Source organism: Monodelphis domestica, chromosome 6, assembly GCF_027887165.1.
Source record: "Monodelphis domestica isolate mMonDom1 chromosome 6, mMonDom1.pri, whole genome shotgun sequence".
Taxonomy (NCBI): Eukaryota; Metazoa; Chordata; class Mammalia; order Didelphimorphia; family Didelphidae; genus Monodelphis; species Monodelphis domestica.
In genome coordinates, this window is record NC_077232.1 from 252,508,789 (window position 1) to 252,527,476 (window position 18,688).

Consider the following 18,688-nt stretch of genomic DNA (forward strand, 5'->3'; position numbering starts at 1 on the left):
TTGTTGTTTTCTCAAAGGGAAGGAGAGAAGGTAGATTTCAATTTATTTTTAAATGAAAATATAAATTAAAAAAGGGAAAAATATGAAAAGTTCTTAGTATGAATAAGTATGGCAGGAAAAAAAAGAAATCCTCTCTATATACCTTTACCCTTTCCCAAGTGGTAAGACCCAAGCCTCAAGGCCTTCACATCTCTGCTGAGAAATTTTGATCCAAATGGGAAATTGGGTTTCCAAAATACCTTCCTCCCCATACAGTGACTTCCGAAGTCCATCTTGCTTGTGGTCTTCCAAAGTTGCCATTTCTGAATCAAGTGGTTTTTTATATTGAAGGCAAAGGCATTCATGAGCCCTTCTTCTCATATTTTCTCCAAGGATTGTGGCCAAGTTATGTTTCTTCCTGATAAAATCTTCCAATAACTATCCCAAATCAGTGGGTCTAAGGCTCTGTGGTGGATTTGCTCATATTCAGTAGTACGATTCTCTAAGACCTTGCTGGCTTCTTTTCTCCCAATATGGCCTTTCCTCTACCTTGACCTCTTTGTAAGAATCAAGAGAAGGCTGTGGTCACCTTTGACTGCATGAAAGTAGATCAGTTACTTTCAAGTTTTGTGGTTTAGTCATTTCAACTCATATCTGACTCTTCATGACACCATTTGAGGTTTTCTTGGCAAAGGCACTTGAGTGGTTTGTCATTGCCTTCTCCAGCTCATTTTACAGATAAGGAAACTGAGGGAAGCAGGGCTAAGTGACTTGCCCAGGGTCACACAGCTAGGAAGTATCTGAGGCCAGCTTTGAACTTGGGTCTTCCTGACTCCAGGCCTGGCACTCTATCCACTGCATCAGTTAGATGCCCTAATAACTGTCGTTTATTAGTAACCTGAGTAAATACTCTTTCCCACAACTAAATCCTGCAAAGGGAAAATTTTTGAAGCACATCTTTACTATCACTTAAAAAATACATCAAGTTAAAACCACATTTTCCTTCTATCCCACATTTTCCCCTTCTCTAATGACCTTATTTCCTTAGGGGAACCTCATGGAAAATTTCTTCTCTGTACTTTATCTTTTTCTCTTGTCTTCAATGATTCACAACAATTTGATGCTAAGTAAGATACAATAGACCCATATGACAGAAGAGACTCCAAGCTCATTAGAATATTCTCCAAGGTTAATATTTTCTCTTGATTAATTTTGGCCATATTTAAAGAAAATCTAACAGAAAGGCTCTAGAGATGGAATGGGCCACTCTTGAGGCTGGTTTGCCCAGGAGGTCCAACAGCTTAACTTCCAAACTATGGACAGCACTGTACTGTACAACATTTGGGTCTGTTTCCAAAAGCCTTCCCAATCAGCCAATCCTCATCCCATTTCTCCCTGGTGCCATTTATGAAGAATCTACCTACTATGGGCCAGTCCTGGGGTAGTCATTGATGAGTTTTGCAAAGACAAAAAGGAAAGGAAATAGTCCCTGCCCTTAAAGACTACACATTCTTTATGGGGGCAGGGGCAAAGAGTGAACAACATAAAAACATGATACGTGACATGGAGATAGACTTAAAGCATTCTAAGTTCCTCTTTTGACACTGGCTTTTCAGAGCCATGATGGATAAGGGTAACAATAAAAATAACAACATTAATCACTAAAAATATATAGCATTTTAAGATTCGCAAAACACTTTACTAGTATTTAATTTTAATCTCACAGCCCTGGGAGGGAGATAGGTGCTACCATTAGTCTCATTTTGAAGGTTTGAAAACAGGGAAATGGCACAAATGATTTGCCCAGACACACATAGCTAGAGAGTATCTGAAACAGAATTTGAACTCAGAACTTCCTAACCCCAGGTCCTATGCTCTAACTATCGTGGCACCTGTTCTTCAGACGTTCAGTCGTCTCCGATTCTTTGTGACCCCATGGACCATGGGGTCCTCCACTATCTCCCAAAGTCTGCCCAAGTTTGTGTTTGTGGCTTCCATGACACAATCTATCCATGTGGTCTCCTCCTTTTGCCTTCAGTCTTCCCCAACATCAAGGTCTTTTCCAGAGAGTCCTGCGTTCTCATGTGGCCAAAGTATTTCAGCTTCAGCTTCAATATTTGTCATTCCAATTAATTTCTTTAAGTATTGATCAAATTGATTTCCTTGCTATCCAAGGAACTCTCGCAAGTCTTCTCCAGAACTACCATTTGAAAGCATCTACAGCACTCAACTTTCCTTAGAGCCATCTAGCTACTCGCTGTACCACCTAGCTGCCATACATGGCAGCAGAGGGGAGGACCACACTTGTTACTATGTGTTGCCATTTTGAACTTACTGGTTTGGCTGATCTCATTGACAGGACTTAACCCCATTTTAGGAAGGAAAGGTAAAGAGATAGTTTTAACTGTAAGACAATTATAAATACAGCCAAGCAAGACAGGAAAATGAACTCGTTTTGTCTTCTAAGCTGTAGACCATAATACCTTAGTCCAAAAGCATCCATTCTTAATGGATGAAGAGAATTCAGGTATATCTCATTAAATGAAGAGGATGTTAATCTAACAAGCTTTGTATTAGCCAATTTTTAAAAAGAGTTGCACCCACCCTATTTTTAATGAGCTACAGGAGCTCATCATCAAAAGAATACAACAGTGAATCAGTTATCAACTGGAAGTAGATCTGGCAGCTTTGGGAGGGATGGAAACTCTATTCCCAAGATTCTTGGAGTCAGGGTCCTAGCTCTGAAGGAAGAGAGATGATGGTCAAGGATTTATACCAATGGAGGTAGGGTTTATTCAATTTGGCTGGCTCATGCTGCTGCCTCTTGTCTCTTCCTCAAGGCGCCTTGCTGGTCCTGCTAGGCTGATTTGCCTGCCCTCTGTAGTAAATACCAGATACTGTACCATTCATTCCTGCTCTCCACACACATCCCAAGCCAAGGTCATGGGAATTCCACAAGTCTTAGTGTCTGAAAGAAAGGGAGCACTGCATATAGGTAGATGGCTTGCTTTATAAGCCAAGAAGACTTGGGTTCAAGTTCCCCTTTTTAAAACCTCTCTTAACTGTGTGTCTCTAGGCAAATCACATAATCTCTAAATGCTCTAGACCACTCTCTAGACCAGACGACCAGTTGCAGAGAAGGTAAGTCCTTTAAATAAATAAAATCACAAGTCCAGAATCTATCCTTATTTCCATTAAGCTTTAAACATATTTGCCAAAATAGAGCTATTTTGTGTTCCTTTAATCCTTGATCTTCAAAATTTTATAAGAGGAGAAAAGATTTACAAAACATTTTACAAATATTACCGTACTTTGTCCTCACAACACCTTTTTTTTTTTAACACAATAAAACAGAAGAGGAACTAGAAGTAATAAAGTGCTTCCTTTTTTAATTTTATTTTTTAAGTGGTTTCTTAAAGTACCAAAAGTTTTATAGCTCAGTGATGCAGTGGCTAGAACTCTGCGCCTGGAGTCAGGGAGACCCAAGTTCAGAGTTGGCCTCCAACATTACTAGCTGTATGACCCTGGGCAAATCACTTAACCTGTTTGCCTCAAAATGGGGATAATAATAGTACCTGCTTACCTGGGCTGCTGTGAGGCTCAAATGAGATCACTGTAAAGTACTTAGTACTTGGCATATAGTCAGCTCTATGTACATGTTGACTACATTATTTTACCTTAAGTACTCTGAAACACTTTAGTGCTCTAAGATTTCACCCTCTTCGGGTGGGCAAATCACATGGAGACAGAAATAAGGCTGGCCATCTGTGCCCTGATGTCCCCCTGTGCTGTCCCTAGCTCATAAGCCAGCACTGTGGTCAGAGGCATGGCTGTGTAGAGCAGGTACCTGAAGGAATCTCATTATGGTTCAGATCTCCTCCAGCTTTGTGAATAAACATCACCTCTCTGTGCAGACTGCCTGGGAACGGCAACTGGATAACCTACGTGGTGAGTACCAGTACACCTTTGGGGGTGAGACGGGGGGTGTGGAAACTGAGGAGGGGCAGCCACTACTCTAAAACAGCCGGAGTCTGAGGGGCTTCTGGGGGGACTGGAGGAGCAGTGCTCTAGAACTAAGATGGACAAAAGGAAAAGTCTGTAATTTTATTGGTATAGAAAACTTCCAGGTGAGGGAATTCTTTTTATCAATGCAGGCTGCCATCTTCTCTGCAACTAGGCATCTGTTCTAGAGAGTGACTTTTCTTGAAAAAGACAAGGGCCAGTGGAATGTTCCCCCATCACAAATTGTGGCCTCCTAAAGTGAGTCAGTCAGTCACTAGGCATCTCTTAGGCACTGGGCTGATCAATGGGGATCCAAAGAAAAGGCAACAAAACAATTTCTGCCTGGTAAAACTCATTCTCATAGGGGAAAGGACATGCAAATGATCAGGTACACCCTAGAGGTATATGGGGCAAATGGAAGGTGATCTCAGAAAGAAGGCACTGACAGCCAAAAGGACTGGTAAAGACCTCCCACAGCAAGGTGGGCCTTGAACTGAGGTTTAGAAGAAGCCAAAGTGAGAGGGCAGGACATTCTAGGAAGGGGAATGGCCAAGTTCAAGGTGAGAAACACAGTATCACTAAAGCTGGTTGGTAGTGTTTGAGCAAAGGAATCAACGGGGAAAACCCTCAGAAGGCGGAGAAGAGTTCAAGTTTTGAAGAGTTTTATATGCCATGGCCCATAGGAGTTGGATAACTACTTGAACTCACTCCTAAATGATTGTAACAAACGTTCCCCCATCATATCCTCTTCATCTCAGTGACTCTAAATCCTCAGCTGTCACCATTCATCCTCCAACCCCTCTCTCCCTCCACTTTCATCCACATGCACACACAAATGACCCACTCTAAAGCCACCCACTCCTTCCACTGTGCTCTTTGGAATGCCTGTTCCATATACAACAAACTCCCTTTCATCTCAAGGCATTTCCTTGCTCCTTTTATCTCTTGACCCTCATGAGATGAGACCTGGCTTCTTTCTGATGTCACAGTCCTCCTGAACCCCCTCCCCAGCACTGGCTGAACTTTCACTCATTCCCCTTGTTACAAGTTGGAATGCTTCTTGATCCCTATAATTAGTGTTCAGTCATTCTGACTCTGTGACCCCCCACTTGGGGTTTTCTTGGCAAAGATACTAGGTGGGTTGCTATTTCCTTCTCTAGCATATTTTCCAGATGAGGAAACTAAGGCAAATGGAGTTGAGTGACTTGCCCAGGGTCACCCAGCCAGTGTTCAAGGTCAGATTTGATCCCCAGAACCATTTCCAAACTCTCCCTCTACAACCATTACTCAGTAATCTCTTCTTTGAAGTTCATTCAATCCATATGTACTACCCAATAAAAATCCCAATAGCTGCCATTTATCGACCTCTAGGACACTCAGCTACTTTCCTCAGTGAGTCTGGTACCCAAATCATAATCTTTCTCTTCTCCTCAACTCTTGCCCTTCTACTAAGGAATGTCAAAATAGATACCCAATCCTCTCTCACATGCCCTAATCTCTCAGTCCCTCCAATTACCCATACTCCTTCACTTCACCTCAGCCATATGCACAAATGGTCATACTCTTGACCTTCTCATCACCCACAAATGAGCCACTTCTATGTTCAAGAACTTTCAAGTTCTTATCTGATTATAATCTGTTGCCTTTCTACCTTTACTTCTGCCTATATCCTCCATACTCTATTCTTTGTCCTCATCTTGACCACCAATCCCTTGACCTCTCAATTCTTTGCCAGGTCATCACCCCTGCACAGGATAAATCTTCCTCCCTTCCCTTGGTGAGCCAGGTTAGTGCTACATGAGTTCTTTTGCCCCCTTGTTGCCAATCTTGCCTTGCTAAGTCTCAGCCTGGGACTACTCCCATCATCCATTCCACTTTTCACTTCTCATGTCACTCCTAGGCATGTATTGATGAACATAGCTAGAGAAAATCATGCAGCCAAATTTATTTTACAGAACCCAAATTAAGCACAGTGGTTAGAGCACTAGGCCTGAAGGTAGGAAGATCTGAGTTCAAGTTTGGCCTCAGATACTTGCTAGTCACATGGCTCTGGGCAAGTCACTTAACCTTGTTTATATCAGTTTCTTCATCTATAAAATGAGTTGAAAAAAGAAATTATAAACCACTGTAGTATCTCTGCCAAGAAAATCCCAAAGAGGGTCACGAAGAGTTGGACACAATTGAAACAATTGAACAATCTCAACTTGGCCCACATTATGGCGAGGTAAATCCTTTTATGCCTCACCAATTACCTCACTATCATGCTCATTAAAGAAGTTCTTCCAAACCTTTTCATCCCTCTTCAAATCTCTGATGATTCTCTTTCCTCCCCACCCTCTCAGTTGAGAACCTTCCCTCATATTTCACTGAAAAATAAATGAGACCGTTTAGCAAGAGCCCCCTTGTCTCCTCTCCTCCTCATCTCATATTGCCCAGGAGCCTTCTGGCTTTCTATCTCTCCTTAACCTGTTTCACAGGAAAAGGTAACTCTTCTCCTTATCAAGATAAATCCACATAAAAGCACAAGTGATCTCAATCCATACTATTTTCTCCATCAGATTGCCCCTTCCATCATCATTGTAAATGAAGATATTGGGCAATGACAAATGGATCTGCAGAAAAAAGCAAGGAGCTCAGAATTTGGAACACCAATCATTGGAGGGGAGACTGTTTTCAATGGAACCTGGAAGTTAGCAGTTAAGCAGCTTCAGCTAGCTGAGAATTCATTCCTCCTCTGACTTTTGACCAGAAAGTGGAAGACAGACCTTCTTCATCTCCTCTCTAGCCATTGCCTTCTACATAGACTGTGAGCTGCAGAGAAATTTGGCTTAGCCCAAAGAGACTTGTCAGCAGTGCTGTGAATATCCCCTTAGGGGAAGATAATTCTGTTTCTGAACTGACTATATTTCAAATCTTCAATCAACAAGATAACTTAGAGATTAGGGAGACCCGAATTTCCCTCTTCCCTTCCCCTAACCTCTTCTTACCCCTTCTCCCCAAAGAATAAAAATCCCTTTAGTTAAAGGACTGGTTGTGGTATTTGATTATTAGGTGGAAAATATTCAAACCTTATCATCTGTGAGAAGACCATTTCCCAGATAGTTGAAAGGAACAGGAAGTAGTATAAGGGAGGGGCTCAAGATTCAGTCTTTTCCCTGGCTTGCTTCCTCTCTAGAAATTCCCCCCTACTATAATTCATCAAGTTTCATTATCTACTATACCATGTTCCTCCCTTATCTTCAATTGCTCCCCATCTGCTAGCTGCTTGCCTACTACTTACCACAATTTTCATGTTTCCCCATCCTCAAAAAACCCTCACTCAACTCATTTGCTACCAGTAGCATTCATCCCATAGCTTTCCTCCTTTTTGTGGCTAAAGACCTTGAGGTCATCTACAATAGGTGCCCCATTACCTTTCTTTCCACTCTCTTTACTCTCAGTAGTATGACTTCTGATTTCATTATTCAACTGAAACTTCTATCTCTTGTTACTGTGGGTTTTAAAATGAATATATAATAACTCAAGTATTATATTGATAAGATTTATGAATAGTAATGAAAGTTAAAAAGAACTAGCTAAAAAAAAGGTGCTAACCCAGCCCACTTGTGAAAGGAGAGAGAAAGAGGGAGGAGCTACAGGACTGAAATCCAAATGTGACCACAGGAGAGGAATTCTGGGAAATGCTGATGGAATTCTGGTGGATTAAAGGTTCAAAATTCCACTTATACACTAACAATCTCTTAAATGACAAAGCCAGTGGCCTTTCCCCAATATTCATCCTTCTTGATTTCTCTTCAGCTTTCTTCTCATTGATTCTCTTCCCTCTAGACTTCCTTGGCTGTTGCTGAGAGAGAGAGTGGAGGAAGGGAAGGGGGGGAGACAGAGACAGAGACAGACAGACAGAGAGACAGAGAGAGAGCTGGGAATCATCTGAATCACTGACAGCATGTGAGCTAATGAGATCAACAAGTGGTACATGGTGTAGAGTGAAGGAAGATGAATGGGTCCAAGTCAGAGTCCCAGGTCAATGGGCATGACAGACAGAATCAGAAAAGGAGACCAAGAGGAGCTTAAATGGGTAAGAGAACAATAACAGAAACCCAGAAATGAGAAAGAAAATCCAGAACTGATTTCCTCTATTATGATGTATGGATAGAAAAAAGACATGTGATTTGTCAAAGGCAGCCTCTTAAAGTCAAAATTTCATGTTTGTCACATGAGGAAAAGTATATGAAGAGAAGGTAGGTGGTGCAATGGAGAGTGTATTGTTTTTGTTCAGTTGTTTGGGATTTTTAGCAAAGATACTGGAATGGTTTGCCATGTCCTTCTCCAGCTCATTTTACAGATGAGAAACTGAGGCAAATAGAGTTAGAAGTTATTAGCCCAGGGTCACACAACTAGTAAGTGTCTGAGGCCAGATATGAATTCTGATCTTCCTGACTCTGGGCCTAATGTTCTATCTACTTTGCCACCCAGCTGCCTTAATAGTTGTAATCAAAATGAACTGGAGGAATTCCATGTGAACTGGAATGACCCCCAGGAATTGATGCAGAGTGAGAGGAGCAGAACTAGGAGAACATCATACACAGAGACTGATACACTGTGGCACAATCTAATATAATGGATTTCTCTATTAGCAGCAATGCAATGATCCAGGACAATTCTGAGGGACTTCGAGAAAGATGCTATCCACATTCAGAGGAAGAACTGTGCGAGTAGAAACACAGAAGAAAAACAAATGCTTGATCACATGGGTTGATGGGGATATGATTGGGGATATAGACTCTAAACGATCACCCTTGTACAATTATCAATAATAGGGAAATAGGTCTTGATCAATGACACATGTAAAACCCAAAGCTTGTTGGCTATGGGAGGGAAGGTGGGAGGAAGGCAGGGAAAGAACATGAATCTTGTAACAATGGAAAAATATTCTAAATTAATTAATTAAATAAAAATTTTCAAATAAAAAATAGTTGTAATCAAAGGACCTGGTTCAAATCCTACCTCTGACACTAACCATGTGACCTAGGACAAATTCCCTTAATTCTCAAGCCTTAGTTTCCTCATCAAACAAGAGTGCTGTACTAGCCATCCTACATTTTCCTCCACCTCTAGAGCTATGATTTCGTGAACAAAATATTACAAAGAAGGGGATTCTAGGAGTTTGATCCTTTCTTGAACCCAAGCCTTGCATTCTTCCTCAGCCATATAAAAGGTCAACATGACCCCTCCCACACTCTCACATTTCAGGCAGAGCCTAAGTCTCCAGAGCCTGGCTCTTAGATTCCTAAGCTGCCCCTTTCCTGGCCCTCAGCAATCATGAAAAGCCCTTCAGTATCCAGGGCAGGGCACCATATCCTTTGGTGACTAAGCTGAGACTGTAAGACCCAGAAGCCCTCCACTAATCCCTTTGAAGGGGAGGAAAAAGCACATTCCTCTGCCCAAGAATTGAGGAAAAAGGTCAAGAGCCAGCCTGAAATAAAACTGAGAGACCAGAGTTGTTAGACCACATGGTTAACCTTTATTTAATGGAAATAGGAGCTGCTATACAGGTGCTTCCTTTGTTTTCTTAGGAAACATTTTATAAAAATGTTCAGAGAAGCCTCGATTTTTATTTAGACTTTCTGAGTCCACATTCATCAAATGATATGATATGATATATATATATATATATATATATACCCATATATAATTAAGATTGATATGTGTGCATAAAAACATAGGCACTGCTCATTTTAGTTTTATTTGAAAGAATTTCTTTTTTGCTAATGTGTGAATAGAGAAAAAAGTTCCTTTCCTTTCTCCCATTTCTCTAGCATTGAAGTTTTAACCCAATATATAACCCAACAGGGGCTTTTGGGGGGAAAATTCTAGCTCTAGCCTTGAGAGTTTTTTTCCTTCCAGTTTTATCCCAGTATTCTATCTTGCGCCTTACCACTAGGGACATTTAATTCCCAGCTCAGATATGTGACCTTGGTCACATCACTTAAAATGAAGGATTGGGCTAGGCAATGTCTAAGGTCCTTTCCAATCCTGACACTTCATGACTCTACCTTTGAAGATACCTTTTCAAACAATGATTAAAAGACGCCTAGATTCCTTTAACTCAAGAAATTGATATCATTATGACCACATCTTAGTCAGAGATTTCTTTTCATACTGTACCGTTAACAGGGGGAAAAGGAACCTCCGAAAATTTGGACCAAGATTATTTCCTTTGCCGCAAACCCCTCCCCTCATGCTAATTCGGGGGGGGGGGGGGAGGGAAGAAATTAATTCAAGCACAGAAAGTTTGTCTTAAAGTACCACACTGTGCTTTTAATATTACTTGAGCTTATGAAATTGAAGAACAAAAACAAGTACCCATTTTAATTAAATCCAATCTGTACAGTGACTTCCAAAAGAGTTGGAGGAATAAAATGAATAATTAGACAATCCCTTAAAATAATACCAATTCTCCATTAAATGGAAGCTCACCAGATTGTCTTTCTTCTGAATAATAATAGTGTTTAATAAACTTCAATGTTGAGTCAGATTGGCTGAAAGGATGCTAGGAACATGGAGAAGTTAAAGAGCAGGTAAAATCATTTACAAAGTCATTGTACATGGTCTCCTAAAAGGTCAAGTACCCAATGCCACCTGCTGGATGAGAATGAGCACTGCTTTTCTTAAAAAACAGCACACAAGATACCAATGGTACATGCATACCCTCTCTCCCCCAAAGGAGAGGACATTCTTTTTGGTGTTGCTTTCTTTTTAAATTACATGATTTTGCAAGAAAATGGATAGATTCCAAGGCATCACTTGAACCAAGGCACAAAGGGCATAAAGCATATAGAAAAATAGAAAGGAACAGCCTAAAAAAAAATTAGTTCTCAAATGGAGAAATTTGTTATTATATAATAAGTGCAAAAAATTAACTTCAGACAGGTAAGGATCAAACTGCAGAGATAAGGCTTGGCTGAGTGAGGGAACTTCTAACCAAACAGCATTCCCACCGGACTCTTGAGATGGCCAACTGGTACCTGCTGACAGACTTCCTCCCACTCCAGAGATCGAAGGGATCACTTGTATTTGTAAAATCCTTCTCCTGTCTTCTTGCCCAACTTATTGTCTTCCACCAGTTTACCAAGTATTTGGCAAGGCTGGAATAATGGGTTTTTCATATCCATTTTATGCCATCCTATTGAGAAGAAGAGAGGCAATAAAAAGCCCACCATTAAAAATCGTCCTTGCCATCACTATATAATAAACCTAGAGTGTGGGTTAATATTTGAGATTAGGATGGAATGGTGCTTTCCCAATCTGAACAGAAAGATGGTCCTTTGAGTAAGAGCAGAAATTCAAGCACCATGGCTGTTATACAAACAAATGGGAGGCTGCATCTTAGACTTTCCAAAAGGGAATGGTACCAGACCAAAAATCTTACACACAAACCAGCCTTATCACTGTCTAAGGCATGGGTACCAATGCATTATATAAAGGGAATCAAACCCAAAATCCCTTTCCTCCCTCTTTCAGTCGAAAGGTACATAATATTGTTTACATTGTCAGAATCAGCCACCATGCCGGTTATTTAATTTATTTTACTTGCTACTCACAAAGAAGTGAATAAAACAATAAATAATAAAACAAATACAAAAATAAAACAAAAAGTAAATTAAATAAACCCCAAAAAGGCAAGCAGGCATTAACCTTTCCTCTAGGGGCTTTTTCTTCAGAAGCATTCCATTTTATTTTATTTTTCAATCACTTGTTAGATTTAAGATTGATAAGGATATCTGGACAAAACCAGAATTCTTACATTTAATGGTTTGGCTGTTTCCATAGAGCTATATCTCTATCTATCCTCTTTGGTTAAGGAGACCAATAGGAAAAGTTTGATTAAAAGTTCTCAATAGATCTATATTTTTTCCATCATCTCTATTCTTTTCCCCCCCAAATCCTTATCTTCTGCCTTAGAATTGATACTGGATATCAAAGCAACTTCTGATTAAGACAACTAGGTTAAGTGACTCTCCCAGAGTACATAGCTAGGAAGTGTCTAAAGTCAGATTTAAACACAGTACCTCCTGTCTCTAGGACTGACTCTTATCCACTGAGCCACCTAGTTGCCCCTCCATCATACATGTGTGTTCAAAAAACTGAATTTGTCGCTAACAAAATGTCATATGCCAGGAGACTCAATCTCCAAGTCAAATATCTAGGTTGTCTCTTCTCCATTCTGTCTCAGTCTCATTTTGGGGAAGTCAGGGTTCTAAGCATGACTTATTGGAGCTACTAGACTCACTCCATAAAATGGGGTGTATTTTTAAGAGAGATGATGGACAATCATAGGAACACTTTCTTCTCCTTTGGCACTTCTTTGTTTCTCTCTCAAGCTGAAACATGGTGAGAAGGGGACATGTACTTCAATAGTACTGGCTACTCAAATGCCTTATATTTCAGGTTTTAAAATTTTATTAAAATTTGTTTTTTTTAAATCCTTACCTTCTGTTTTAGAATTGATACTAAGTATTGGGCTAAAAAAGAAGAGCAATAAGGGGTAGGCAATTGGGATTAAGTGATTTCCCCAGGGCATACAGCTAGGAAATGTCTAAAGCTAGATTTGAACCTAGAGCCTTCCATCTCCAGGTCTGGCTCTTTATCCATTGAGCCACCTAGCTGCCCCATCATGTTAAGACTTAAAAGAAAGGTCTTTGTTGTTATTGAGTAGATTCATACCAAGAAATCACCTCCCCCTAGGAAGGGAAAAAAAAGGGAAAAATGGTGACTTCTTACCATCCAAGATGAACTTTGTGGTATCTAACCCAACATAGTCCAGGAGTTCAAATGGACCCATGGGGTAACCAGCTCCCAACTTCATGGCTATATCAATATCTTCTTTCGATGCATCCCCTAAAGAAAAAAAAAGGTTCCTCATCAATTATCACCTTTCTACAATTACTTTACCCCAAAAGGTTAGGCAATATGATGTCACAAAAAGGAGCCTATATGGGTGTCAGGTCCTGGTTCCACCATAAATTAGCAATGGGATTCCCTCCTCTTAAATAGGGAATAAAATTATAGTATTGGATCTGGAAGAGACATCAAATACCACCAAATACAACTATTTCATTATACATATGAGGAAACGGAGGCCCAGAGATAGAAAGTGATTTCATTGTCAAGATTATACAGTTAAATAGTGGAGTTGAGTCTTGAACCCATATCCTCCACCTCTTGATCCAGAATTTTTTTCCTGTGCAAAATGAAGAAGCCAAACAAGATCTTTGAAGTTGTATAAATCTGTGATTCTTACTTTAAAGTAAGTAAAGCCCTAACTTTAAAAGAAAAAAAAACCCTTACCTTCTGACAGTATCAACTCTGAGACAGAAGAGCAGTAAGGGATAAGCAATTGTCATTAAGTGACAGGTAGGATAAATGTCTGTGGCCAAATTTGAACCCAGAGCCTCCTGACTCCAGACCTGGCACTTGATCCACTGTGTAAATCAGCTGCCGCTCCCCCCCGCCCCCGCTATAACTTAAAAAGACTCGGGACTCTCGGTGTGTTTGAGATTTCACTCTGAAGACCCAAATCAGAGAAGTAACAGGACAAAGAACCCATCATTTTCAAAGCCTTTCAGCCATGATAAATGATTGGAATGAATTATGACCCTTTACATGGTTAAACAAGACTCCTAAATTAGCCCTATGCTGTTATGGATCTTCCCCATTAAAAAAGTAATTTACTTACTGTAAAAACCTACATTGTTCATCATATTTAAAGAATACTGCTTTTTTAAAACTTCATTTTTAAAAGAATTTCTCAATAGAATTTTCTTTTCTTGGTTTTGCAAAAAAAGGGGTAAGCATATTCTAGAATATTTTATAACAAATATAAAAGAAAAAATGTGAAAATGAATTCTAGAAATCACTTTGGTAAAGAAGCTCTCATTGATAAACGTTAATAATGTTTTCAATGGGGTAGGGAGGGGCACAGCAACTTGATGGCTCAATGATCTGAAAGCCAGGCCTAGAGATGGGAAATCCTGGGTTCAAACTTGGCCTCAGATACTTCCTAGCTTCTCGTTCTGCATTACTTCCTGGAGGTTGTTCCAGTCTCCATGGAACTCCTCCACTTTATTATTCCTTTTAGCACAATAGAATTCCATCACCAACATATACCACAATTTGCTCAGCCATTCCCCAATTGAAGGGCATCCCCTCGTTTTCCAGTTTTGGGCCACCACAAAGAGCGCAGCTATGAATATTTTTGTACAAGTCTTTTTGTCCATTATCTCTTTGGGGTACAGACCCAGCAGTGCTTTGGCTGGATCAAAGGGTAGATATTCTTTTGTCGCCCTTTGGGCATAGTTCCAAATTGCCCTCCAGAATGGTTGGATCAGTTCACAACTCCACCAGCAATGAATTAATGTCCCTACTTTGCCACATCCCCTCCAGCATTCATTACTTTCCTTTGCTGTTATGTTAGCCAATCTGCTAGGTGTGAGGTGATACCTCAGAGTTGTTTTGATTTGCATCTCTCTGATTATAAGAGATTTAGAGCACTTTTTCATGTGCTTATTAATAGTTTTGATTTCTTCATCTGAGAACTGCCTATCCATGTCCCTTGCCCATTTATTAATTGGGGAATGGCTTGATTTTTTGTACAATTGATTTAGCTCTTTATAAATTTGAGTAATTAAACCTTTGTCAGAGTTTTTATGAAGATTTTTTCCCAATTTGTTGTTTTCCTTCTGATTTTAGTTACATTGGTTTTGTTTGTACAAAAGCTTTTTAATTTGATGTAGTCAAAATTATTTATTTTACATTTTGTGATTCTTTCTATGTCTTGCTTGGTTTTAAAGTCTTTCCCCTCCCAAAGGTCTGACATGTATACTATTCTGTGTTTACCCAATTTACTTATGGTTTCCTTCTTTATGTTTAAGTCACTCACCCATTTTGAATTTATCTTGGTGTAGGGTGTGAGGTGTTGATCTATTCCTAGTCTCTCCCACACTGTCTTCCAATTTTCCCAGCAGTTTTTATCGAATAGTGGATTTTTGTCCCAGAACCTGGGATCTTTGGGTTTATCGTATACTGTCTTGCTGAGGTCACTTGCCCCCAGTCTATTCCACTGATCCTTTCTGTCTCTTAGCCAGTACCAAATTGTTTTGATGACTGCTGCTTTGTAATATAGTTTGAGGTCTGGGACTGCAAGGCCCCCATCATATGTGGTTTTTTTTTCATTATTTCCCTGGATATCCTTGATCTTTTGTTATTCCAAATGAACTTTGTTATGGTTTTTTCTAAATCAGTAAAGAAATTTTTTGGGAGTTCCATGGGTAAGGCACTAAATAGATAAATAAGTTTGGGTAGGATGTTCATTTTTATTATATTGGCTTGTCCTATCCATGAGCAGTTAATGTTTTTCCAATTGCTCAAGTCTAGTTTTAGTTGTGTGGAGAGTGTTTTGTAGTTGTGTTCATATAGTTCCTGTGTTTGTCTCAGGAGATAGATTCCTAGGTATTTTATTTTGTCTAAGGTGATTTTGAATGGGATTTCTCTTTCTAGTTTTTGCTGCTGAGCTGTGTTGGAGATATATAGAAAAGCTGATGACTTATGTGGGTTTATTTTGTATCCTGCAACTTTGCTAAAATTGTTGATTATTTCAATTAGCTTTTTGGTTGAATCTCTAGGATTCTTTAAGTAGACCATCATGTCATCTGCAAAGAGTGATAACTTGGTCTCCTCCTTGCCTATTTTGATGCCTTCAATTTCTTTTTCTTCTCTAATTGCTACTGCTAGTGTTTCTAGTACGATGTCAAATAATAGAGGTGATAATGGGCATCCTTGTTTCACTCCTGATCTTATTGGGAATGCATCTAGTTTATCCCCATTGCAGATGATATTAGCTGATGGTTTTAGATATATACTGTTTATTATTTTTAGGAACGACCCTTCTATTCCTATGCTTTCTAGTGTTTTTAATAGGAATGGGTGTTGTATTTTATCAAAAGCTTTTTCTGTGTCTATTGAGATAATCATGTGGTTCTTGTTGGTTTGCTTGTTAATGTGGTCAATTATGTGGATGGTTTTCCTAATATTGAACCAGCCCTGCATCCCTGGTATAAATCCTACTTGATCATGGTGGATGATCCTTCTGATCACTTACTGGAGTCTTTTTGCTAGTATCCTATTTAAGATTTTTGCATCTATATTCATTAGGGAGATTGGTCTATAGTTTTCTTTCTCTGTTTTTGACCTGCCTGGTTTTGGAATCAGTACCATGTTTGTGTCGTAAAAGGAGTTTGGTAGAACTCCCTGTTTGCTTATTATGTCAAATAGTTTGTATAGTATTGGGATTAACTGTTCTCTGAATGTTTGATAGAATTCACTGGTGAATCCATCAGGCCCTGGGGATTTTTTCTTAGGAAGTTCTTTGATGGCCTGTTGGATTTCATTTTCTGATATGGGATTATTTAAGAATTCTATTTCTTCTTCTGTTAGTCTAGGCAGTTTGTATTTTTGTATATATTCATCCATATCACTTAAATTGGTGTATTTATTGCCATATAATTGGGCAAAGTAATTTTTAATGATTGCCTTAATTTCCTCTTCATCAGAGGTGATGTCCCCCTTTTCATCTTTGATGCTGTTAATTTGCTTTTCTTCCTTCCTTTTTTTAATTAGATTGACCAGTACTTTGTCTATTTTGTTTGTTTTTTCAAAGTACCAGCTTCTTGTCTTATTTATTAAATCAATAGTTCTATCACTTTCGATTTTATTAATTTCTCCCTTAATTTTTTGGATTTCTAGTTTGGTTTTCTGCTGGGGGTTTTTAATTTGGTCGCTTTCGAGTTTTTTTATTTGCATTTCCAATTGATTGATCTCTGCTCTCCCTAGTTTGTTAATATATGCACTCAGGGATATGAATTTACCTCTGATTACCACTTTGGCTGCATCCCAAAAGGTTTGAAAGGATGTCTCGCCATTGTAATTTTCCTCGCTGAAATTATTGTTTCTATGATTTCTTCTCTAACTAAACGATTTTGGAGTATCATATTGTTTAGTTTCCAATTAGTTTTTGATTTAGTTTTCCATGTACCATTATTAATCGTTATTTTTATTGCCTTGTGGTCTGAAAAGGCTGCATTTAATATTTCTGCTTTTCTGCATTTGTGTGCCATGTTTCTGTGACCTAATGTATGGTCAATCTTTGTGAATGTGCCGTGTGGTGCTGAGAAGGTGTATTCCTTTTTATCCCTATTTATTTTTCTCCATATGTCTATTAATTCTAATTTTTCTAAGATTTCATTCACTTCTTTTACCTCTTTCTTATTTTTTGATTTGATTTATCTAAATTTGATAATGGTTGGTTCAAGTCTCCCACTGATATGGTTTTACTGTCTATTTCTTCCTTCAATTCTCCTAGTTTGTCCATTAGAAATTTGGGTGCTATATTATTTGGTGCATACATGTTGATTAGTGATATTTCCTCATTATCTAAAGTCCCTTTTAACAAAATATAATTACCTCCTCTATCCCTTTTGATCAGGTCTATTTTTGCTTTGGCTTTATCAGATATCATGATTGCCACTCCTGCCTTCTGTCAGTTGAGGCCCAGAAGGTCTTAGTCCATCCTTTAATTCTGACCTTGTGGGTGTCTACCCGCCTCATGTGTGTTTCTTGGAGACAACATATGGTAGGGTTTTGGATTCTAATCCATTCTTCTATTCATCTATATTTTATGGGTGAGTTCATCCCATTCACGTTCAACGTTATGACTGTCACTTGTGGACTCCCTGGCATTTTGATATCCTTCCCTGGTTCTAACCTTTTCTTCTTCGGCTCTACCTTTTAGTCCAGTGATTTACTTTAAATCAGTCCCCCTTGTACTTCCCTTTCTACCCCCCTCCCTTCTTATTCCCTCCCTTATTTTCCCCTGTAGTCTTTTTAAAGTTTCCCCCCACCCTCTCCCTCCCTTGTACTGCTTCCCTCCCCACCAGTCTGTTTTTTACCCTTCTACTCCCCTATAGGGCGCAAATCTATTCTCTTCCCCAATGGATTGGATTGTTCTTCCCTCTTTGGGTCAGTTTCAAAGTACATAAGAGTTGAATATTTCCTATCTCCAACCTCTTTACCCTTCCAGTGTTCTCCCCCCTCCCACCATGAGCTTCTTTGTGACATATAAATTTACCCCCATTTGTTTCTTTTCCCATTTCTTTTAGTCATAACCTCTTTTCTTTTTTAGCTTTAGTCATGTATATATATATATACACATACACATGTATATGTATTTATGCATGCATATATCTATATACCTATTTATGTCTTGTCCATTCATCCTATACAGTTTGTCATTGTTCCCTCTGAGTGTAGTTCTTCTAGCTGCTTAGGTGATAGCAACAGTTTTTAAGAGTTGCCAATGACCTCTTTTCTTATAGGGATACATATCATTTTAACTTATTGAGTCTCTTAAAAAATTTTGTTGTTGTTGTTGTTGTTGTTTTCCTCCTCTTTTTTAATTATCTTTTGATGATTCTCTTGAGTTCTGTGGTTGGACTTCAAATTTTCTGTTCAGGTCTGGTCTTTTATTTATGAATGCTTGGAACTCTTCTGTTGTGTTAAATGACCATACTTTCCCCTGTAAGAATATAGTCAGTTCTGATGGGTATTTTATTCTTGGCTGTAGGCCTAGTTCCCCTGCTTTCCGGAATAT

General features: G+C 39.1%; 1 protein-coding gene across 1 annotated transcript in view; it reads right to left on the reverse strand.

The window, feature by feature from the left end:
• Nucleotides 1-9,482: 9,482 nt before the first annotated feature.
• The window catches only part of HADH (hydroxyacyl-CoA dehydrogenase), a 71,414-nt gene continuing 62,208 nt past the window's right edge, over nt 9,483-18,688 (reverse strand). The window contains exons 7-8 of the mRNA XM_001363107.4: nt 12,766-12,882; nt 9,483-11,167 (exon numbers count right to left, since the gene is read on the reverse strand). Of these exons, the coding sequence (XP_001363144.2) occupies nt 11,049-11,167; nt 12,766-12,882 (236 nt within the window). The 3' untranslated portion in view covers nt 9,483-11,048. The remainder of the gene's footprint in view (nt 11,168-12,765; nt 12,883-18,688) is intronic.